The 24,040-nt window shown below is 44.0% G+C and overlaps 1 protein-coding gene and 1 non-coding gene across 2 annotated transcripts in view; one reads left to right on the plus strand and one right to left on the minus strand.

Moving 5' to 3' along the window:
- LOC119395893 (charged multivesicular body protein 1b-2) overlaps positions 1-22,446 on the minus strand; it is a 29,118-nt gene extending 6,672 nt beyond the window's left edge. Inside the window, exons 1-5 of the mRNA XM_037662906.2 lie at positions 22,194-22,446; positions 18,639-18,736; positions 14,808-15,023; positions 5,078-5,229; positions 2,243-2,318 (exon numbers count right to left, since the gene is read on the minus strand). Coding sequence (XP_037518834.1) covers positions 2,243-2,318; positions 5,078-5,229; positions 14,808-15,023; positions 18,639-18,736; positions 22,194-22,212 — 561 coding nt within the window. The 5' untranslated portion in view covers positions 22,213-22,446. The remainder of the gene's footprint in view (positions 1-2,242; positions 2,319-5,077; positions 5,230-14,807; positions 15,024-18,638; positions 18,737-22,193) is intronic.
- Positions 22,447-23,349: 903 nt separating this feature from the next.
- Positions 23,350-23,433, plus strand: Trnal-cag (transfer RNA leucine (anticodon CAG)). The gene has a single exon. It is a non-coding gene; the product is annotated as a tRNA-Leu (tRNA).
- Positions 23,434-24,040: the final 607 nt, after the last annotated feature.

Genomic DNA, 24,040 nt, shown 5'->3' on the forward strand with positions numbered 1-24,040 from the left:
ATGTCGCGTTTGAATCTGTGAGTGCTGTACAAGGTTTACGTATCCAACAAGAAAATGAAAATGCATTGATGTAATAGACACTTGCTTATTGTTTTCTTGATAGTTCGGTATTTCGACATTCGGTTAATTCGGACAGTTTTCCGGTCCGGTGAAATTCGAATTAACGATCTTTTACTGTATTCGTATTATTCACTGTATTACATTGCTGTGTGGCAATGAAGCTTATTGAGGCAAATTTGTTATTATGGAGCATAAGTTCAGTTCTCCCTCCACAATCTGTTCATGTACTGAATATGCAGTGTGCTCATTTTAACTCCACAGCTTGCAACTGTGTCTTACTTCATTTAGTGACTCCGGAACTACAACCACAGCTAAGGTACTTTATGGTCTACTGCTGTGGAAAACACTTAACCAGTAACACAGTTGAACCCCTTTATAAGAGAGACACACTGGGGAGAAGTTCTTGCCCATTATATGAGCAGTCCCTTATAAGCATGGTACTGCCGTGTTCTCCTTTTCTTATCGACCCCTACTTTGATGTAGGCACACTGGAGTCTCATATAGTACTCAATGGTCTGTTACATCATTACATCTTATAAAGGGGTTCAACTGTAAAAGCAATACATTACCTAGCTATTTGTTTCATTTGTTAAAAAATATCTCGCAAGCCCAAAAGGTATTGAGTAAGTGGGATTTAGTTACAGCAGTTGAGCCCCTTCTTGTAAGAGGCACTGATGCCACAAACCATTGAATATATATGAGACATCAGTGTGCCTACATCGAAATAAGGGTTGATCAGAAAATGACAATGTGGTGGCCTGCTTATAAGAGACATCTCATATGAGGGGACATAAACTGCTCCCCAACGCGTCTCTTATAAAGGGGTTGAACTGTACAATGAAAGAAAAAAAAGCACAAACAAACTCGCAGGGAACAGGGATACAATGCAAGTGAACAAGAAAACACTATGCAACAAGATAAATTGGAAAAACAGATTTTCCAATTAGTTACACCCATCCTGTGTTCTTGTGCCTTCACTGTTCTTGTTCCTTGCGCTACTCGTCAATGCTCTCTGCCAAGGCGTGCACAGGGTTCCCCATTAGGCGGGGGGGGAGGGCCCAAGTTGCATTGCAGCGCCCCCCAAACCCTGGTGGTTGAGTCCAAAAGACAACACGCTTCACAATGGATGAAAAAATTAAGAAGGAGCGATTACGTGCTTCTCGCAATGAGCTGTTATTGGTCCCTGGCTTTCCGGGAGTAATGATGGGAAGAAAACAGTTCTGGGATTGCAACATCAGGGGCCTTTGGCCGCCATTATCGTTAAAAACCTCGATGGCCATAACCCTGCTTTTTAAACAATGGCGGGACAGGTCCCGACTGAGTAAAAGTAGGAGGCCTACTTAGCTCCCCCCCCCCACCTGTGCCTGTGCTCACAGCAAAACAAAAGTAAGCTGTAATTGTTGTAAAAAAAATTTCTTTACTGTCATTCCAAATTTTAAATGATTATGAAACATATGAGCCCTGTTCCACCTAATGTATGCATCTGGTCCATGTTAGTCATTAAAGGGCCCCTAAACCACCACCGATAATTTTTTTAACATTTCAAGTAAACGCGCGAATCAAGTTCAAAATGCCGTCACGATCAACAATGCCAAACGTGGCAGCGCTACAAGCCGCGGGCGCCCCACAAATTCAAAAAAACAATCTCTTCTCCTCTTCGGTCCTTTTGGCAATCCTGAGACCCTCAGTGTTCACCATGACGTCAACATCGTTGCCTGCTCATATCATCCACAAAAAGAACCTGTTTGTCTGCATGCAGGTATGCAAGCTTGCCGCTCTTTCTCCTTGCATGGTGACAAGGAGCACTCGGCCAGGAGGAGAGACGAGCTGACAAATGGAGCACAGTGAAGGAAAGAGCGAAACGAGCGAGGACCGCTTTTGTGTCATCAAACACGTGTAGCTCCGCTATTACGGCACCATTTCGAAAAAATTCTCACAGCTACGTGTTCGTTGCAGACTCGTACACAACTGCAACACGGCAACCAAATTTCGACCTCTGGGTGGTGGTTTAGGGACCCATTAAGTTCAAAGTTCTTGCTCCCTTTAACCCTACAGCAGTGACACACCAGGTAACACAACTCGGAACATTTTTTCCTCTCAACGTTACAAGCACGGAACAAATAAATTTGGTAAGATCATGTTTCTGGTAAATCAGCCAACAATAAGTCTTGGATGGGCATACCTGTTCTGTCGATGCCGTTGTCGACTGGCCGATGGTGCTGTTGACACCCTGGGGCAGCTCCATGTTCAACTCCAGGCTGCATAAAAGTGAAAAAACAGATCACAATACTGTTGATGCTGCAATTAACTACACAGGAATGTACAAACAAAGCCTAATGCCAGCATGGAATAAATAGAGGGCACCTACTTCACCACAGCTGTCCTACAAGAGGCATGACTTCTGCACACACTTAAAGTGAATAAAAAAAATCTTTAGCATAATGTACATGAAGACAAGAAATGAAAAGTATAGAGCAGGGCAGCACAAACGAGAAAATGGGATAATAGTTTTTGACAACACAAATGAAAAATTCAGCAATGTTGCAGATAAAGAGCATGGCTTAATTTCATTCAACTGAGCATTAGGCGGGCAATGTCAATGTCTAATGCCGGCAGCAACGTGTTCACAATTTTGGGGTGGTAACGTTCAGAAAATAAAAATTTCACAAACACACAAAAAAGTTCTCTAATGAGTCTATAAGGCAGCAGTTCCCTTAAAACAACAACCCAATGTATTGCTCAATTTCATTACCCAAAATGTACGGAAGAAACCGCAATGCAGCTGTGTCTTGATAAGGCTGGAGACACCAGATGGCTGCATGGAGCATGCCACACAAAGCTTCGATCTTTACCTCTATTACAATTCACTTGCAACATCAAACATGCTTTGTGCAAAGATGGTTGTAAGTGGGTTCAAGCATACCTTATTACTAGGGGTGTGCGAATATTAGAAATTTCGAATATTTTTCGAATAGTGTTTGCTATTCGATTCGATTCGCACTGGAATTTTACTATTCGAACTATTCGAACTTCCCAAAAACAAATACAGTCAACGTCTGATTGAGAGTGACCCGTTCATATTTTTAATATGCTTCACCTCATTACACTCTCGTATTGCGGCAAAGCTGCCTTTCAAGCTCCGTTACGGTCGAACTTTGCCATGACACAGTCAACGTCTGATTGGAAGTGGTCCCTAGATTTTTCAATATGCTTCACCTCATCATACCCACGTATTGCGGCAAAGCTGCCTTTCAAGCTCCGTTACGGTCGAACTTTGCCAAGACACAGTGAACGTCCGATTGGAAGTGGTTCATAGATTTTCAATATGCTTCACCTCATCACACCCACGTACTGCGGCAAAGCTTTCAAGCTCCGCTACGGTCGCAAATGTATTAATTCAAGAAAACGCTGGTTCCAACATGGAGATGAAAGATGTGGCAGAGTTGGGGGCTCAATTAATGCTACTTTGGGCCTGAAATTTGGGCAAGAAGTCCAAAAAATCGGACGCCAAAGCTTTTTAGCATCCAAAATTTCAGATTTGCTTATATATCGACGTCTACGAGGCAGATTTGGAACTCTGGACTTGAACGGAGCACACCCTTGTCCGCCACATCAGTTGGGCTTCCACAGAAGTTGAAAGAGGAGGGGAGGCTGAGGAAATGGCATCTTTGCCTATCACGTGTAAAGTGTTGTCGGCAACACTTTGGTTGCACCAAATCATGTACATAAATAGAATTCACCCTCTACATTGCCTCATTCTTGATAAGGCAACTATGAAACACCACCCCGTCAGCGCTTCATCAACCTAGCGAAAAGAAACACTTTCATGTTGCTATCTCATACGAATGTGCTTAGGAATGCTCTCCAATCTTTTTTTCTGCAATTTCGCTTCGAAGTATTAGAAAAATATTAGAGAAATATCTGAAAAATATTCGAAAAATATTCGATTCGATTCACACTCACACTTCAATATTCGAATTCGCTTCGCACCCAAAATTTTGCTATTCGCACAGCTCTACTTATTACTCTTAACACACCTATATACCAACACATGTTCACAGCCGCACCAAAAAGCTTGGAGAATGTTCCAGCGCTTCCTCTAGCACTGCTTTAACTTCTCACTTATTTGTCTTCCTTAAAAAGACACTAAAGTGAAGCAATGAATCAGTTTAGACTGATCAATTATACGCTCACAACTCTAATGTCATTAATTTCACCATCATAGGTTTATTACTTGAAGAGAAAATCAAGGTGAATGTTTCATTTATAAATTTCACGCCGACATATCTGCATGTGACGTCACGCATTTCAAAGTGTTTTTTCGTATTTTGATGACATTGGTTCAATGAAATATCCTGAAACTTGGTGTGCTAAGTCTCTCAGAGGACAATGTAGTTCATATTTACCGGTAACGAACTATGTAGGCCCTACTAGGTGCTGTCAAAATCTATGACGTCACGGCGATTGTTGAGGGAACTTCAACGTGGTGTCAGCACCCGCATGTTGCTTTAGGGAGCAAGATTTTTCTCAAGCTGAGATAGTTAAGTAAATCAGCATATTACAGTAATCCGGAATGAGAACTGTATGCAACAGAACAAGAATTAATGTTCTAAACCGATCTGAACAGACGTTACGGTATGTCGAATATTCACGAAATAGTCGACATCAGGCCGGGATTTCGTTCGTGATAGTTCAGTGTACCCATTCTTGTTGCACTACTTACTGTTCTCACTCCAGATTATTGTGATACGTAAGTTTAGTACTTTGTAACTACCTCAGTCTAGAAACGATCATGCTCCCAAAAAGTGCATAAAATGTTTTATACTATGCATTGTACTAGAAAAATAATTATGTCATGGAAATCAGCATACAAATATACATAAACTCAGCAAGTTTAATCAAAATTGATCAAGAAATAGTTGCTAAGAGAATGTAGGATCGTTGTGGCGATGGTTGTGCACACTCGACTCTTATGGGGCTTCGGATATGTGCTACTGATGCGGAAATGTGTACTCACCCAGCCTCGTCGGCCACCTGCTGCATGAGGCCCTCGACCTCGTGCTGTGGGGCAGTGACCGTGGTGGTGGAACTCATGGTGTCCTCCATGCAGGATGCCTGCACGTCCAGGTCCTCAAACTGCTTCTCAAACTTGTCCATCAGGCCAGAGATCTGCGTGCCAAAGGACAAGAAGAGGGCGATGAAACGAAAAGTCATGTTCAAGCCTGTTAACGATCGTGCATGATTAAGTTTCACTACTCTGAAGTAGTAAAAAGGCACACATAAACAAGTGCGGTCACACAGACATTAGTTTTTTCTAAATATCGCTCAACCGACTACCCAACCAGCCTTATGCTAGCTAACAACATCCAAACATTGAGACTACGAAGGAAAATTCATCGACTAAAATTCATTTTTTTTTTATTGAAAAGCAATCATTTTTTTCATTAGACCACATCCCTTCTTAAAGCCACTTGTAGCACGCCAAACGAGACATCGCCATGCAGAATCCTAAACGCCTTATCTCCCGAGAACTAACCTTTTCAAATACTCTTTCTTCCCCTGTACCATAACTGACTGGAATGACTCATCCGTAGCTAGTTTATGCAGCACTTATGCTATTTATGCAATTAGTTCTTGAATATGTCATTGCTTTTTGTGCATCTTTTGTTACTCTGCTAATATATTATTTGGACCTACAATATTGTCACGTGGTCATGACGTCGGCGAAGGCAGCAGTCAGCACGTCCGAGATGAAACTCTTTATTTGGCCGAACTTGTGGCCGGGAAACTGAAAGTCAAACTACAGCAATACACTGATAGCGGCGTACAGAGCGTCGACCGTCGATCAAATGACAAGTGGTCAAGCGTGTCGGCTTTTATACAGGCGCTATCGAACTTTCCAGCGATATTGCTGGTGGCGGCGTTATCTCTCAACAAAGCTGGAACATTCGCGTGCAGCGCGCCATTTTAACGGAACGTTCTAAAACAATCCCGAAGCTTCATACACATCGCGGTGCGGCCTGCGCAGCGCGGTGCCCACAGTCTTTGTGGGTGAAGCTTCAACTCATGAAAAATAAGACGCGCGGCAATATTGTTGTGCATTTGCAATATTCTTTGTTATTTTCACCTTCAAATTGTTGAATATGCGCTGTTTTACATCTTTTAATGAATTGTGTTATTATTCAATCTTAGTATTCGTTTCCTTATCTTTTTTTATATCTGTTTACATTGTACTCTTCTGTCCCTCCTGCTTGGACCCTTATTGGGTCTGCAGTATATTGTAAATAAATAAATAAATAAATAAAATTACTCTGTCTCCGTGATTGTGTTTGCTTACCTGAGCGTTGTTAAAATTATGTAGCGTAACTTAACATAGAAGACAGTGATAGAATTCGCATTTCCAGTTCGTCAACCTCAAACTGTAGAATGAGTGTACTCTGGAGTGAGCAGTTCCTTGCAAAGCCAAAAAAATTAAGCAGACAAAAAACTCCTTTCTTTGCCAGCTGCAGGCCTCCAACTCCACAAATTTCCATTTGATACATACATTTGTAAACGGGTCAGAATGACTGAACTCATCTGACTTTTGCAAGAAGCTCACAGCAGCCAGTCTACATGTACCAGCGATATCAGATGAGCTTAATTTCTGCTTCCTGTGCATTAATTTTTTAACTAGTGCTTCGCCATTGTTAACCTGTCCAATATTAGGCCAAACCACACAGAATTGTTACTAAGATATCCCCAGTCCATTAAAGCTTGCCCAGAGTGTTATCTTTTACTGGTTCAAGAAGGCTTGCGAAAACATTGTTGCTCTTTATTCAATATTCTAGACAAAGCACTTAGCTCTCGACATATTATTTATCTATACGAACTACAAGTCAAATTTGCGATTAAGACAGCAGTAGTAGGACAACACATCACAAACAAACCACTATTTACATGGCAACAAATAATAGGTGCAAACATGCACAGAGTTATTTGGTGTACGTCGACGTTAGCAAAATATACACTATGGAGCAAGAGGCAAGTGTTCCTGTAGGATTACTAGAGATTTGCTTGCCAAGTTAAAGGACCACTAATAGCCAAATCAATGAGGATGTCTGTGCCTGATATTCTCAAAATAGTAATGTGTAATTAATACCAGCATAGTGAATTATAACATACTTGGTTGTTGCTGGGAAACAGCCGCCTAATATCACAAGAAACTGCCGTTGTGGAGTACAGAGAGATAATACGCGCTCAAACACAAGAAAGAAGATGACTCCCTGCCGGCGGCAAGTTATCTTTTCGTCCACTTTACTTTCTTCACATTTATATCCCAATTATTACAAATAACATCCCCTATACTTTCCTTGGCATTACTGTCTGTTAGTTCTTGTTGATATTGTGTCTAAAAAACGTAAGAAAGTAACATTGTGTTTACCAAGCACCTGCTGCTGCAATTTGTGTTTGTGCACTTCGGTATGCCCTCATGCATGCCCGCCTGCACCGTGGCTCCACATAAGTTTCAAGTTCCACTAGTTAGCACAGTCAATGCCACTTCTCGGCATCAGTTAGTTTAAACTCTTATCAGCAAAGAATAAAGTGGCGATGCCTTACAATACAATTATGTGCATGAATTATGGTGCACCTAACAACAGCAGACTATGAAAAGCAATCCGAACGAATCCTTTGCACAGTACCAAGACTTCTCCACAAGCCGGCGCAACGTTCTAGTTTTTGCCACTTTCAAACGAAGTTAAAATACAAATGCTATTCAAATTGTTAAAAGAATGCTAGATTCTGTTGCTATAATTCATGGTCTTTCCACTTCCACCAGGATCTCAGCACACATTCTGGCCAGTTGTCAGCTCCTTTAAAGGGGCCCTGCAACACTTTTCCAAGTAACCAGTGATTGGCTTTATTAAAGAGTTTATTGCCTGACGAATCGACCGCCACAAAAATTTTTTAGAATCCGTGATGGATGAGCCGAGTTAGAGATTTGTCGCAAGCTGTAATTGTTTTCTCTCTTCTCTCATCCCAACGAGTCCACTAGAAGCTAAGCAGGGAGGGGTGGCACGGGGGAAAGAAGTTACGTCACACGTGCATCATGGCCTTGAGCACATTTTTGTTTTAGATGCGAAGCATCTCTTGCTCGGGGGTATGTCCCACGGCCTGGTAGTCTGCACTCACACTACGCATGTGCAACTCTCCTCCCTCCCTCTCTCCAAGGGCTGTGCGTTACTCTCTCCACTTCTCACCAGCACCTGCTTGCGCTTCTCCTGCGTTCTCGCTTCTGCTCTCGCGGCACATGCGCTACTCTCCTCCTCTAGTCTTCTCTCCTTCAAGTGGTAGAGCACTGCGCGCGTTCAGTCCAGCGCTTGCTTCGGTTGACTCCTCTGGAATGCGGGCTTGACATGCCGAAATTATCTCCTGCGCAGCGCCACGATGAGCGCCAGCGCATGCGCGTCCCCTCCCCCTCTCTCTCCTCTCCTACGCTGCCTCCCTCTCGCGCATCTGTCGACCGCGTTCCCTGCTCACCCTGTGAGAATGAATGGCCAGGCTTGAGGGAAGACAACGCGCATAGTGTTCCTCTTCGCGTTCCACGACGCGAGGTTGGTAGCATGCCCGAGGTCGGTAGCATGCCCAATGTACACCAACGGAACGCGATTGTGCAAGTGCTCCGGCTTCGCATCGCCTCATGGTCCCCTTTAGCGGGAGATGGTGTAATTTTTTTTCTTTGAACGTGCGGCTTACCTTCAGTGTGATGATTGCAAACTGCAGGCCGCGTGCTGCACTATAATGTTTGGCTCGCGTGTTCTCAGGAGCCTCGACTACCATTTTGCAGCATTTTCTGACAATGTTGAAAAAGTGTTGCAGGGCCCCTTTAAACTAAATAAATAAAAAATCTGGAGGTGACCCTAATCCTCGACTTAGGTGTCTGGTAGTGGAACTCGCACGGCGGCGTTTGTGTGGCCTGGTGTATTTCCTGGGTTAACACTGTTCACACGCTGCCAAAGCGGATCTCTGAGACAGTAAAAAATGTGCGTGGTAAGGAATCTGCTCTGCCAGGTGCTGCGACAATCCCAATTACTCTTTCAACAAACTCATTCAATTAATTTTCATTAATTATCCTGACAGTTAATTGGGCCCTTATCATAAAGGAGTACTGACATGAATTTTAAATATTTTCGGATTGTTGCTCTAAATAAAAATACTGGTGTCGAGAACCCTAAAAAGAGTATTGTGGTGCCTGGCAATGCATCGAATATATTTTTAATACCACTAGCTTGAAAAAACACTTTCAGTTTCGATATCGAGGGGGTGGCTTCTAAGTGACGTGTCATTGCATTGTGCGTAATGGGGAGACAGCAACTCGCAACGTACTAGATTTGCAGAAGTGTTGAAAGGTGGGCTAGTTGGTATTAGCCCCGAGAAATTGGGGTGGCGCCGCCTGGCGGAAGATGGATGACGTCACGGCAAGGACTCTTCGACGCCCGCCGTGACGCGCCGGCATATCGCGCGCTTGCTTCGTGCGCTGTTCCGCTGTTTACGTTGGCTTTTTGCCTGTCTCAAGCTTCAGATGAATGACGAAAACAGCATCTATAATGTTCCTAGTAAAACGACAAAAAGTTTTATGCATTTTTTTTTCAGTCCCCAGCGGTGCCCGCGCGCCGTCGTGCACACTTTGAAAGGGATGATCAGGTTTGTCGTTGTGTCGCGCTGCTAACTTCGGGGATGGGTCTGATTCCCGACCACTGCAGCCGCATTCCGACAGGTGGGAAAAGCAACATTTCTCTGCTTAGATACAGGAGCACGTTAAAGAATTCGAGGTGCTCAAAATTAATCTGCAGCGTGTCTCACACTCGTGTCGTAGTCTTGACACGCAAGACATTATTAGGTTGGGTTGTTCACGGGCGATCCCTTTAAAAAAATATGATGGCTTCGCCTCCACAAGTGTTATTTGCAGCGGACGCATCTGGGATTGGCGGACAGCGTTCTTGCCCGTGTGCCAAGCCTCGCGCACGATTACGAGAGCGATTGAGCCTCGCAAAATATCTCGAAAGCGCTCGCCCGAAAATACCGCCGCAGTTGTTGTGTATGTTTTTCTTGTGTACTCGCTCACTCATCGTGTTGTTTAGTTTCACGTTTTTCTCGCAATAATTTCGCGACTTCATTTCACAACATAAAAAAGTTGAGTTAATTGCGGAAACTTCTTATTGCTGTCAGATTCTGTCTTCATGCAGCATCGTAGCAACGGCGCTGTTACACTTGTATAAGTACTAGTTTAGGTAGCCAGCTCGTAAATTAATTTTCTTTGCATTTGATACACCCCTGAGCATCATCAACCTTTATGTGGACATGACGTGCGAGACCATTAATTCACTCATTAAGGCGAATGACGTTTAATTAATACGTGGGCCACGTCACTGAGAGTGCCATCGAAACAGTCCAAAACACTCATTTCGACTTTCAGGCGTTCGTTTTGCAGGCGATTGCTATCAACTGTACTCCCACATGAATTTAACATTACCGCTTGTGACCTGGCGGTTGATCGGACCAGCAGTTTAGCAAATCAGGGTATACGGCCACATAATCCCAGACGAGTTTTGAGAAAAAATGTTTACATAATCCAAGTATACTAACACCTCAGAATTTCCGAAACCATTGTGTGCGTGACAGTATTATTTTGTTTAATTTTCCGGATGTACTATTAAGTGATTATTTAGATAGACAGATTTATCTAAAGTCTCCTGTAGCAGAAAGCGCAATTCTGTCAAATCACCTAGATAATCTGCAAAGGCAGACATAACTTGTACGATAAACCACAATGTAGTTAGTGAATTGAAAACGTCCTAATTTAATTTGTAATCTTCGGGACGCGTGTTTTAACCGTGGAGTCTACGCCAAGTTGTAATGAACTTAGAACCATTAGCTTAAATTATTTAGCACCGATGTCTTGGAGTACGCGGTGAAAACAACGAACGTCTTGCTCTCGTGCATCACCATCTTCACGCTGAATCTTCCGTTCGGACGGGAATTCGTCCATTATAAGCTATATTATCTAAACTTTCTACAGCTTACTAAACTTTCGCTAATAGTGGAAACTTCCACCTTCTACCTTTGCATTCCACCTTCTAAATTTGCATCGCAAGAATGAGCAGTAATCATCACCGTATCGCGAAAGAGCGGGTACGCGGCGGGAGCAGAAAAAGGCGAGCCTCGGCAGCGGAGCAAGCGAGTCCTTGCCGTGACGTCACATCGCCGCGACTGCCGCGCCGCCAGTGTTCATTCTCGAGGCTAATAGGTTCATACTGGAATATTGGCAGCGCAAACTAACGAGACACAGAAGGGGAACACAAACAAGTGCAATTTTGTTTGTGTTCCCTTTCTGTGTCCCGTTAGTTTGCGCTGCCAATATTCCAGTACTAGATCTGTCATCTGCTCGTAGTGCACATAAACAACGATGAGTGAATTGTCGTCCAGCGACCCCGACAGTGATTTCTGTGAATTAGGCTGCATGCAGCGTGCAGAGTTTGCAAACTCAGTGGAACTCTGTTGACTCGTCAGGATAATGTCCGTTGTGGTGGGGCTGGCTGGCAGATACTAAGTGACGAAAACTTTAAAATAGACCTGTGCGAATAGCAAAATTTTGGGTGCGAAGGAAATTCGAATATTAAAGTTCGAGTGCAAATCGAACAACAGATAGCAAGAGGTAGCAACATGAAAACGTTTCTTTTGGATAGGTTGGTGAAGCGCTGGAGGCGTGGTGTTCCCTAGCAATTGTCTTTTCAAGAATAAGGCAATGCAGAGGCCGAATTATATTTATTTACATGATTTGGTGCAACCAATCTGGTGTCGAAGACACTTTACATTAGAGCTGTGCGAATAGCAAAATTTTGGGTGCGAAGCGAATTCGAATAATAAAGATTGGGTGCGAATCGAATCGAATATTTTCGAATAATTTTCGAATATTTCTCAAACATTTTTCGAATAGTTCGAAGTGAAATTACAGAAAAAGTTGCAGAGAATCCCTAAGTATGTTCTTGTGAGATAGCAACATAAAAGTGTTTCTTTTCGCTAGGTTGATGAAGCGCTGGTGGGGTCATATTTCATAGTTGTCTTTCTTATCAAGAATGAGGCAGTGTAGAGGCCGAATTGTATTTATGTACATGATTTGGTGCAGCCAAAGTGTTGCCGACAACACTTTACGCGTGATAGGCAGAGATGCCACTTCCTCAGCCTCTCCTCCTCTTTCAACTTCTGTGGAAGCCCAACTGATGTGGCGGACAAGGGTGTGCTCCCTCGAAGTCCGGAGTTCCAAATCTGCCTCGTAGACATCGATATATAAGAACGTCTGAAATTTTGGATGCTAAAAAGCTTCGGCGTCCGATTTTTTCGACTTCCTGCCCAAATTTCAGGTCCAAAACAGCATTAACTGAGCCCCCAACTCTGCCACATCTTTCATCTCCATATTGGAACCAGTGCTTTCTTGAGTTAATACATTTGCGACCGTAGCGGAGCTTGAAAGGCAGCTTTGCCGCAATACGGGGGTGTGATGAGGTGAAGCATGTTGAAAATCTAGGGACCACTTCTAAACGGACGTTGACTGTCTCTTGGCTTTCGACCGTAACGGCCCTTGAAAGGCAGCTTTGCCGCAATACGGGGGTGTGAGGAGGTGAAGCATATTGAAAATCTAGGGACCACTTCCAATCAGACGTTCTCTCTTGCCTAAGTTCGACCGTAACGGAGCTTGAAAGGCAGCTTTGCCGCAATACGGGGGTGTGATGAGGTGAAGCATATTAAAAATCTAGGGACCACTTTCAACCGGACTTTGTCTCTTGGCTAAGTTCGACCATAACGGAGCTTGAAAGACAGCTTTGCCTCAACACAAGAGTGTAATGAGGTGAAGCATATTGAAACTCTGAAGGGGTCACTTTCAACCGGACATTGACTGCATTTGTTTTTCGGAAGTTCGAATAGTTCGAATAGTAAAATTTCAGTGCGAATCGAATCGAATAGCAAACACTATTCGAAAAATATTCGAAATTTCGAATATTCGCACACCCCTACTTTACATGTGAAACGAAAAGACGCTATTTCCTCAACGTCTTCTCCTCCTTCAACTTTTGTGGAGGCCGAATGATTTGGCGGAGAAGGGAGTGCTCCCTTCGAGTCCGGAGGTCCTAATCTGCCTCATAGACGTCAATGTATAAGAACATTTGAAATTTTGGACGCTGAAACTTCTGCCGAAATTTTGGACGCTGAAACTTCTGTCGGACTTTCTGCCTAAATTTCAGGTCCGAAATGGCATTAATTAAAGCCCTCACTTCTGCCGCGTCTGTCATCTCGTTGGTTTGAAATAGCGCTTTCGTGAGTCGATCCATTTGCGGCCGCAGCAGAGTCCAAAAGGTGGCTTTAAGCAATGCCACTGTGTGATGGGGAGAAGCATACTGAAAATTTGAAAGGGCCACTGTCACTGCGCAGTGCGGCCGGTGCGGCATGTCTTCACGGATAAGCACCGGAAATGCACGGAGGCGTGACGGCGGCAGGCAGCAAACGCGCCAGTGCGGCTTAATCGCTGACGGCCATTCTGATAAGCATCTTCAGCTAACTGCTCAGCGGTGGATGTGGTTGTGCCACCGTTCATGATGCCTCTTTTTGCGAAACCGCTAAGTGCGCCGCACAGTCGTGTTGCCTTCACGAATGAAAGCAGCTCACCAAGTTTGTGGTCAGGAACGGAGTGGGCATCACGAACACTTTCATGACAAACACTCGCGTACGATACAGCAAGCGCCCTGGCGGTGACGGCGTCAGCTTAGTTTGCAATGTGCTGCACACAACTAGGAACGATCGGCTTCACGCGGCAGCAAATGCTGCGTATCGGCGGAAATTCGGCAATGCGTGTGCGCATCGTTTATGTGCGCACACGCATCGGGGAAAGCCGGACGAGTCGTCCCGCTCTTCTGCTAGGGTTTTGTGTTAAGCGTCATCGGTTCCAAATGCTCCGTGCGAGTGACCTGTAATTTATTTCACGCTTTGCTGGTATCGGCGGCACCCATCACGAGACACAAATTTGCAATTGGCGGTTGGCACATAGTTAAGCGGGGTTCACAGCAGGTACCGAACATATTCGCATACAAGAACCTGGGTGCGCACCAAAATGCCTGACAAGTGTAGTGGCAGGCATTGAAGCTATTTCGGACGTGAGCGTGGCGATTTGACCGCTTGAGCGGAATAAAAAAGCATGAATTTGTTTATTCACACTGCCCGAATTTTCGGATAATTTTGCAGTTTCTAGGGAGTCGGAAAAATTGAACTTTGACTGTATTTATCTTCCGGAAGTTCGAATACTTCGAATAGTCATACTCCAGTGCAAATCGAATCGAACAGCAAACACTATTAGAAAAATATTTGAAAGTTCGAATATTCGCACATCCCTACTTTAAAATTGAACCAGAATAGTTCATACGTGTTGTACGACTCTGGTGTGTGGAGAGCGTTAACACTGCACACCAAGGATACGAAAAATGTCCTTTTTGCAATGTCTCAAAATCGTGTCAGTACTCCTTTAAGTAAACTCATTCTCTGATATCACACATATCCAATCTAACTTTTAACTTGAACCAGAATAATCGATTTCGTACCAGTTGTACTTTTTAAAAGCCATTTTCTGGACCCCTGGAAAACTGAAACTAAGTGCCTGGAAGAAAAACGAGAGTGTCTTTCGTTCCTCGTGCCACCAATCATATCTCGACCAGCACGCCCACCTTTTCCAGGTTCATGCTCTTCATTGCAGCGTCCATCGACTTGACGACGCCGGCCATGGAGCTGGTGACTTTCTTGGTGGTGACCGCCGTCTGCACACGGCTCGCCACGGCATCGACCCGCGATGCCATGCGGAGGTAGTTGAGGGCCTGGTTCTTTTGCCGGATGGAGTTTTCCGCATGAATCCGGGCACCTTCGAGGTTGTTCTTCTGAATCGCCTGCACGGACCAAGAGAAATTAATTATGGCGCACTAGAATACAACCAGAATGCACACCCCAATAAAAGGCTGAGGCGCCTGTCAGCATGAATCTAATAAACACGAATGTAATGAATTACTATCGGATATACTGAATGATTCTCACCAATATCAACATATAACAAGTAAACTGCTTTTAAGACAAAATTGAGCGGAGCGTGGAAACTTGTTTGTCTTATCAAAAGTGACAACATGCCAAGTGCGTCCAAATATGGCACTAGTATTTGAAAACAGAGAGTGAAGTAGGTTTGCAAGTGGAAGGTACGTACAAAAGGAGCACTTATTCGCCTCTGTAATAGTGAAATAGCTACAAGTGCTCATACAACATTTTATCCCATCCAGAGTAGTTGTTTGCAGCTTTTTGTACAAATCCCTGTGCCATCACGAATGTAGACATATATGTCCTTACTTTTGACACCATGGTGATTTTGGCCTCCAAGCTCTCCGGAATTCATTACGCTCCCAGAACACGTGACTGTGATGTCCTCTGCCATGAGCATCAGAACTAGGTGGCAGCCAGCAGGCTGCCATAGTTAAGTTCAAACAGTGAAGACGCGAATTGTTAAATGTTTACACAAAAGTTAATCTTAACCGTGAGGCAGTTTGTATTAAACACAGTTCTTTTGTACATGGAGTCTCTGGAAAGCCAAAAAAGATCTTCCCACATTGTTCCGTATACAGTCGAAACCCACGATAATGAAATCCCGAGGGAACGAAATTCTCACCGCAATGGAATATTTTCGGAGCACTGGCGAACACCCATAAGAGTCAATGCATTTCGTAACTCGCGACTACGAAAGATATTCATACCGCAGTCCCTCATTGATGAAATTTTTGAAACACGAGTGTGCAAATAATCTACTCTCGCAACATTAACTACAGTCGAAAACTGCTGAAATGCATTCATGCTACATTTAAATTGTGCAAAACTATCCCTACAGCTCACTTGGGAAGCAGCCGCCATCATTGTTTACAAAAAAACATAAAGCTGGCGACAATGATGATGATGATGGCTTGCCGAAACACCTGCTCATTATCGTGGACTACGTAGCCAAATCCACATTCCTCATCGAGTTTCGTTCGTTGGCTTGGCTCTGTGCTTGGCTTTGTCGGCTTTGTGCACACATGGTCGCGTGTGTGGAGCCCAGTGATGTTCCGTGCAGAGAATTTTCCCTTTTTCGGGGAATTTTCAGCCGTCATTTTGATCAAAAGAGAAAAAGGGAATCTTTGCGATACTGCAGGGAATTTCTGCAATGATGATTTTACCTAATATGACAAAAACATAGCAGTCGCAGCGCGCTTTCTGCTTTTGCATTTGCTTAATTTGTAATAATGGGCTCGTTGGTGAGCCATGATATTGATGAAGCTACGTGAAAAAGACACAATCATGCACATATAAAAATGAGGCAGAGGCAAGCGCTGGGTGTGTAAGCGTCATTTTATGTGGGTGAGCTTGTGTCCTTTGTGCGCTACTTCATCAATTTCCGCAATCGGTTGTGGCGCATGCAGCACGCAAATGCAGAGCTCTTAAAATTTGTTTCCAATAATTATATGGAGCGATTTCTTGTTCACTCCGGGTGTTCGGCTCAAAACCCAAGTACGTACAGGACATGAGGTTAAGAAGGCCATGCTTTTGTGCTGTGCAGGAACACAGGCACTAGGCATGATTTGAATAGTCGTAAACATCTCACACACATCCATTTTACATGTGTCAGTGCGTGTGTGTGTTCGCACTTCGCGCGCATTACTACCAAGCGCAGGGAAATATGCTGGGATTTTTTTCGAAGTATGCAGGGAAAAATGCCTGAAATAGGGAATTTTCATGCCTCGAAATAGGGAATTCTTCGGCGTAGGATGGAACATCACTGGTGGAGCCATTTGTGGAGCGTTTGCTTGGTCGTTTGGTGCAACGTGAACTGTGTGTTGCGATTGCTTCGTCCGATTTCGCTGCATGCAAAATGCCGCCTCCAACGAGAAAGCGGAAGTTGGAAAAGGGCAGGAAAAAAATAGACATCGCCGAAGAATACGGCGTTGCGTGCCACTCGCTGTCCACGATTCTGCGCTGATCCAGCAGAGCCGGAAGAAGGTTCGCCTGTAGGCGCACTTGATGACGGTACTGATGACAGCGCAGTGCCGCCGTCACTGACCAGTGCATGAGGAAAACTTTGTGCCATGGCAAACGAGATTCCCGATCGAGAGGCATGAAATTGCTGCATGGTAAGGCCCACCAAAGCAAACTTACTGACTTTTGGAAATAAAATGTGTTTTTAGTAAAATCCATGTCTTTTCTGCCGCATTCTCGCACCAACGAAATTCCAGCAAGAGCGAAATTTTATGCTTTCCCCGCCGATTTCGTTATTGCGGGTTTCAACTGTATACAAGAGTTCCATCCTGAGAGAGTTTGTCTCAATGGAAGTTTATTGTAAATGCTTACAATGAATTCATGTCTGTGTTATAATTAGGCACACCTAAAATGAAGTTTGACCAAGACGAGTAACATTAGACACTATGGCGAAACAAGACAAAGGGATGAAAAAGCAGAAACACAATTTTTTATTAGCTCTTCATGCCGATAAAATGCCCCAGTCTTGATTGCTTCTGAAGTGGATTCTAACTGGGCTTGGGCATTTCAAATAAACCAGTGGAGTGTGCAGATCGCTCAGCAGCAAGTGTGCAAAGCATGAAAGAGTTGCGTGGCATGAAAGTGGTTGAAATTTAAAACAGAAGCACCCTTCCTTATGAGGGCGCTTACTACTTATGCCCTACACTTCTGGCACTGCTTTGAACATGACTAGTCACTGCACTTGAGCAATATCAAATAACGAGCAAAGGAGGAGGCAAGGCTCGTTAGGGAACATGATACGCTTCCTAGGATCTCTGGCACATGGGAGAATGCAGCAAAGAAAATCATGTTTCCACCCCCCCCACCTCCATAATGCCTTTGGCCCGGAGCATATTATGAAATAAAAAAAAAAAAAGAAAAATCTCAGGTGGATGAAATCATCTGGAGCCCTCCACTGCAGCATATGTCATAGCCTGAGTCGCTTTCGTACATTAAACCCACAAACAAAACCAAATCGAAACAGAAAAATGGGAAGTGTGTTTCTGCTGACAGTGGCTATCTCCTCCTGATAATTGATGGAAGCTCAGGCTAAGGACAAGGACAAAAGAAGGGCACATTCGACACCACACAGCGCTGTGTGGTGTCCAATGTGTCTTTCTTTTGTCCTTAGCCTGCGCTACCATCAAATGCTATACCAACAAGCCCAAATTGCCACCCTTATCTCCTGCTGGTCACATGGTGACAGTGCCGTTAAAAATCTAACAACTGTTCCAGTACTGACCTGATTTCAAATACTGCTCTGGTAAAACACTCCACAGACAGCACTTTACAAGTTCCAGTGTGTAATTAAAATTTGCCAAATGACCTCGTGAGAGGCCCTCTGAGGAAACGGCCAATTTATCAGTTCTCGCACTGGTTACCCTTGGAAGCTTGCAATGACCAAACTGTCTCTGTTATAACTGCAAAGTGTCCAGTAAAAGGGCCACAGTAAAAGGGCCACAGCAATGACTTGCCTTTTTCAGCTTGGTCTTCTCCACCTTCTCTTCCTTCTCACACTTCTTGGCATTCCTCTCGAGCTCCTTGGCTGCAAACTTGAGGTTGAAGAGGTGCTCTGTGCTCATTTTGTCAAGGAAGTCGCACTCAAGCGTGAGACAGATGTCCGCTCTATACAAGTGCCTCTTTTAGGCCATTCACAAAAATAACTTGATGGCTACAACTTTGAAATCTGTGGCAGATTTGTTTAAAGGTTACATTTCCGTAGTTCTGTGACTAACGGCTTAATATTTTTAGTGGTGTCTTGGCGGTATTAGAATGGCCTCCTTTCACGAAATCAGTTTCAGGTGGCTTTAGGAAACACTAGAACTAAAACACAACTGACATTAGGAAGTGTCAAGCATGTGCACATCAGCACATACACATTAGCCTCAGAAGCTTGTGCTATTTATCAAAGCATTTATTAAATAGTGCAGCTTAGGAACACTGGTTGAGATTGTGGGAAAACAGAACACTCTGAATGAAACTATAATGCGGCAGCGTCAATTTTTGAAGCATAGACTACAGACAGGTGGGCGCACGGACGTGCCAATCACTGGGAGTCAGAAGAGCTGTTACTGTAAAACAGAAAGAAAGCGAGTCTTCGTGTAACAATTGCACACAAGTGTTAACACCTGAAAAGGCCTGCTTCTATGTGTGCTGCGGTGAAGCTAGCTCCTTGACTGGAAAGAGAGAGAGGAGTGGAGAGAGTGACATTTTATTACTCTGAACAGATGCTGCCTAGCTGATCCTTTGCACCCTTTCAAAAAGTTATTAGAATATCACATGCAGTGTTGCCCTGACTGAGGGGCAAACATTCCTACTCACCAATGATTAGGATCACTTGAAAAGAAAGAATGGTATCTCAAACATTTTGCAATTTATGCACCATTTCAAGAACTGGTCATACGCCCACATAGAAATGCTCCCTTGTTGTGCAGCTGCTTTCTAGTATAGGACTATTGAAAATGCAAAATCTCTTCAAACGAACGCTTGAGGCTGCCCAGTGATACAGCTATGTACACAATTGTGTACACCACTTGCTTTTGCTATTTGTATAAACTAGGGGCTAAAAAAGAGAGATATATATCGAGCTCTGGATGAATCGAACCTCCTGCATAATAAATTTGTCTTCATTTAACTTCATTTTGCAGTGTATTGTTGCATGTGATCACTTTGCTGAACGCACTACCATGTTCGACGAGTCGTTCGACTTGCCGCTTCCTGTGAGCCATGTGAAAAGTATAATTTTTCCTTGCTCAATATGGACATAACTAAAAATGAACTTGCACTACATTTCTGGCCTCAGATTTCATTCTATTTATGCTGAAAGAGAGCATCAATGACTTCAGGATAAATAGATATTTAATTACAACTTAATTAGGATTAGTTGCTATAACCCACATAAATGAACATATCATGACATTATTTTCGTTGCAATAGACTATTGAGAGCCTTGAAATAACGTTGTATCGATTTGACACATTTACAGACGGTTCTTCAGAAGTGGCGTCTGAAAGAGTTAAAAGAGACACTAAAGAAATAAACAATTTTGCTCATATCAGTAAATTACTCTTTCACAACACCAAAATCACCATGCTTGCAGCGAGAAGATGCCTGGTGAGCGAGAAAAAGTGCAAAAATAAAGTACGAGTGGCAACACCACCTTGAAGTCCCGCAGCAACCATCGTGACGTCATAAATTTTGACAGCATCTAGTTGGGCTTACGTAGTTCCTAATCAATAAAAATGGAGTACATTGTCCTATGAGGGGGTCAGAAACTTAACGTGCCAAATTTCAGAAAATTTCGTGGAGCCAGTGTCCCGAAAATACGAAAAAATGCTTTGATATCTCTGATGTCACGTGCGGAGATTTTCAGCGAAATCTGAAAACGAGTTTTCGACCTTGATTTTTTCCTGTATTAATAAACCTATGATGGTGAAATTAACAACCAGTAGTGTTTTTAGATTATAATTTATCAGCACAACCTGATTTACTGTTTCACTTCAGTGTCCCTTCAACTAGGTTACTGTTTTGCCAGAAACACCAAAGCACGTACAGCCCTGTCCACGTCTGTGTAGAGCATTCAACAGTCGGCTTTGCTTTTCGGGGTGGCACTCTGCAGCAGTTGCAGGCTCTGATGTGGTGTGCTTAGGAGCATGCGTGGCCTAATAAACATGCAGATCTGCTCACATTGCTTTAAACCAGTAATGATGTTGGTTAGTGCCTTTGTTTTGCTGGCAGTGCACATTACCTGAGGTTATCACTTTTTCATGCGACTGCATACCTTCGAACAGCCACAAAGTGTGCAGCTTTTTTTCTGAAAGAGTCAGGCACGTGTTTTCAGCCCAAACGTGTCATTCTTTGTGCATTGAGATGCTGCAAGCGCCCTGAGGCCGAGTGCAAATTCAATTAAACAACGGCACTCTTCAATGTTATAACTCGTACATAGCATGTCTGCATGTCTATTAGAACGTGCATGATCCTGGGCAAACCACGTCAGACCTTGCAACCACAGCATGGTGTTGCCCCTAGAGCAAGGCCGGCTGCTCACGCGCTCTACACAGGATGGATGGGGCTGTACATTAACTAAATTGATATTTACTAGGCCACTTTCTATCAAGACTGTCACTGTCCCGGAAAGATTTTGAAACACACATTAAAATTTAGAGAAGCAGCCAAGCAGTAACATTTTCTTCAGTGTTTAGGATGTGTTCTGCTATCTATTTCCCACAGTGTAGTCAACATCCAAGCGAGGAGAGCAGGGGCCTGTACTATCACTCATAAGATAATCAAGACGCTTTTGGAAGTGAAGAGAGGATGCTATCTTATCCCCTATCATGTTTGATTCTAGGTTTCGACAAGAGGAAAAGGTCGGTCGGGTTCCATGATGGCCGTTTTTGGTTCGTGAAAAAGCGGACCCTAGAGCCCCACAATAAAAATGTCAACTGCCTCAGTGATACGTAACTGCGAGGCGGATCTTCAATGCCATTACGACAAACGTCACCGCACCCATACTTCCGTTTCGCCAAACTCGAGATCCAAGGCGAATGCAAGTTACACTGCCTTAGTTAGCGCATAACTTCACGTCCTTGCAGACGCAAGCAATACGCCTGTCACGAACTCCTCGACACAGAGTACGGTACGAAGCGCTTGACCCGACCACTCGAGAACGGCAAATGACGACAGCGCTGAACCGCTATGTCGATCTATGGACAACTGCATTAACAACTTGGCTAGTGGAAGCAGAAAAGTGCAGACAAGCGAATACACGAACGAACCTGAAATACAACGCCCTTGACATAACTGCTACGATAGCGCGAGCAGCGATAAAATTTTACGCCAGTGAAGCGAAAGCAGTTGCATGTTTTTAACACACTGTTTTACAGCTCGACTCGTTCGTAGCCAAACACGCGAAACCAGAAAACAAACATAACTATACAGCGCTACATGACGACGCGCCTTGAAAAAATATAAGAGAAAAGGAAAACTTCCGATTGAAAAGGAGTGACGTAAGCCATTGACAGAAAGGATACTTTCCATGGCCGTAGCCATTTCTTCGGTGATGAGTCACTCTCGGGCGCTTCTTACGCTTCACAACACAATCAGAACGATGCGCCGTACAACACTTCAAGGGAGACGGTGTAATCAACACGACCGCGGAATCTTGCTTGCGCACACTTTGTAACATCAAGTGAAGAAAACTTGCGACGACAAACTGGCTGTTACCGTGCGCCTTCGAAAACATACGGCAGAAGCGGCTACCGTAACGACTTGGAATGGCTACTGAAGTGCAGCACCGCTATGTTCGACGAAAGCCAAACTTCCGGCCAAATGTAGCCGTATTGAATTTTCCGTAAAGTTCATACACTGTAGTTCATAATAAGTTTGTTTAACCGCACTGGTTTGAATCACAGCTACGAATGCAAGCCGTTGAGGCTTCTCGGCAGTGAAGTTAGTTTGCTTTCCTGCGGTTACCTCGAGTACAGTGAACTAGAATACCTCGAGTAAGAGAAAAAACAAGTCACGCCACCCGATGGAGATCACGATCACAATGCGCCGGTGTGGGATCACCCATTTCATTCTAGATAAATAAAAAAGAAGGTAACGGTGACGTAAATTTGTTGCGCATTTTCACAAGAGGTGCCTAATGGCGGTCATGGCTTTCTGATCAGATTGTGTGCTGATTCAATTTGTCTTGCTCGCCTTTCATGGAGAACGCAGCGCTATCGCATCGCGCCATTTTTTTAAAGAGTGTTGCGTCATGGTCATGAAGGACATGAATGGCGAACTTGTCTGGATAAAAGTTAACCCCATATCGTTTCAGACCAGCTCGATAATGGCAAGCTGGAATGTCGAACTGGGAGCCCTGCAATGAAACTGCGGCAAAGCGGGCTGTCCACATTTTTCACCGATCATATCGCGCTGTCGTGAGACACGAGTCACATAAAACAAGGGTTACTTTGCAATGTGCAGTGTGCTGAACTTGCCATATATGCAGAACATACCTGGCTGGTCTCCAACAAAGCCTCTGAATACAGCAACAAGGTTGCTGTATTAGCCGTTCGATAGTGCAGTCGTGCGCTGCAGTGCCGCTAAGTTTCTCCATTGCTTTAATTACTAGAGAATTTTTACTATTTGATTAAAGGCCATAATGGTTTGGTTGGTTTAACCAGGCGGGCTTACCGTGTTGTCAGGATGGCCGAGCGGTCCAAGGCGCTGCGTTCAGGTCGCAGTCTGGTCTTCCAGGCGTGGGTTCGAATCCCACTTCTGACAAAAAATTTTTTCTTTTTTTTTTTGTTCAAGAAGAAGTTATTAAATTTAGCTCGATGGAACACTTTACTAGATCGAACAGAAGTATCCCAGCACAAGAGCTGAGTGACATTCCTTTTGTTTTTTTTTTTCGTCGCGCATATCTATCGCACCGGACGCGCGCCTAGTTGACGTTCGTTTCCTCCTCTTTCTTCTTCTCCTACACATTAACGAGCGCGTGAAGAATTCAGTGCGCGAAATGAAACAAGAACTTCACCTCGTTGTCTGGTTTTGCGCATCTGATTCTCGAAAGAGTTGGAGCTCGGGTGTTTTGGCATGGATCCATTATTAACAACAGAACAAACAGGGGAAAAGAGCACTGACTTCCAACTGGATTTATTTCGGTAAAAAGTGCATGTACACAAGGCGAGGGAAAGGAACCACAAGTTCGCCCAAATAAAGAGCTTCGTATTTCACAGTCTTTCTGCAGCATTCTTCGCCCTCACAGCCACGTGACAAGCTATCCAGAGTGGTGCGAGGTTGGCCATATTGCCAAAATATTTGCGATAGCCTATACTGTCAGCTTCGCTTAATTTATGAGCAATTTCTGGCGAGAGGAATAAATTATATC

Source organism: Rhipicephalus sanguineus, chromosome 6 (genome assembly GCF_013339695.2).
Source record: "Rhipicephalus sanguineus isolate Rsan-2018 chromosome 6, BIME_Rsan_1.4, whole genome shotgun sequence".
In the NCBI taxonomy this organism is placed as follows: Eukaryota; Metazoa; Arthropoda; class Arachnida; order Ixodida; family Ixodidae; genus Rhipicephalus; species Rhipicephalus sanguineus.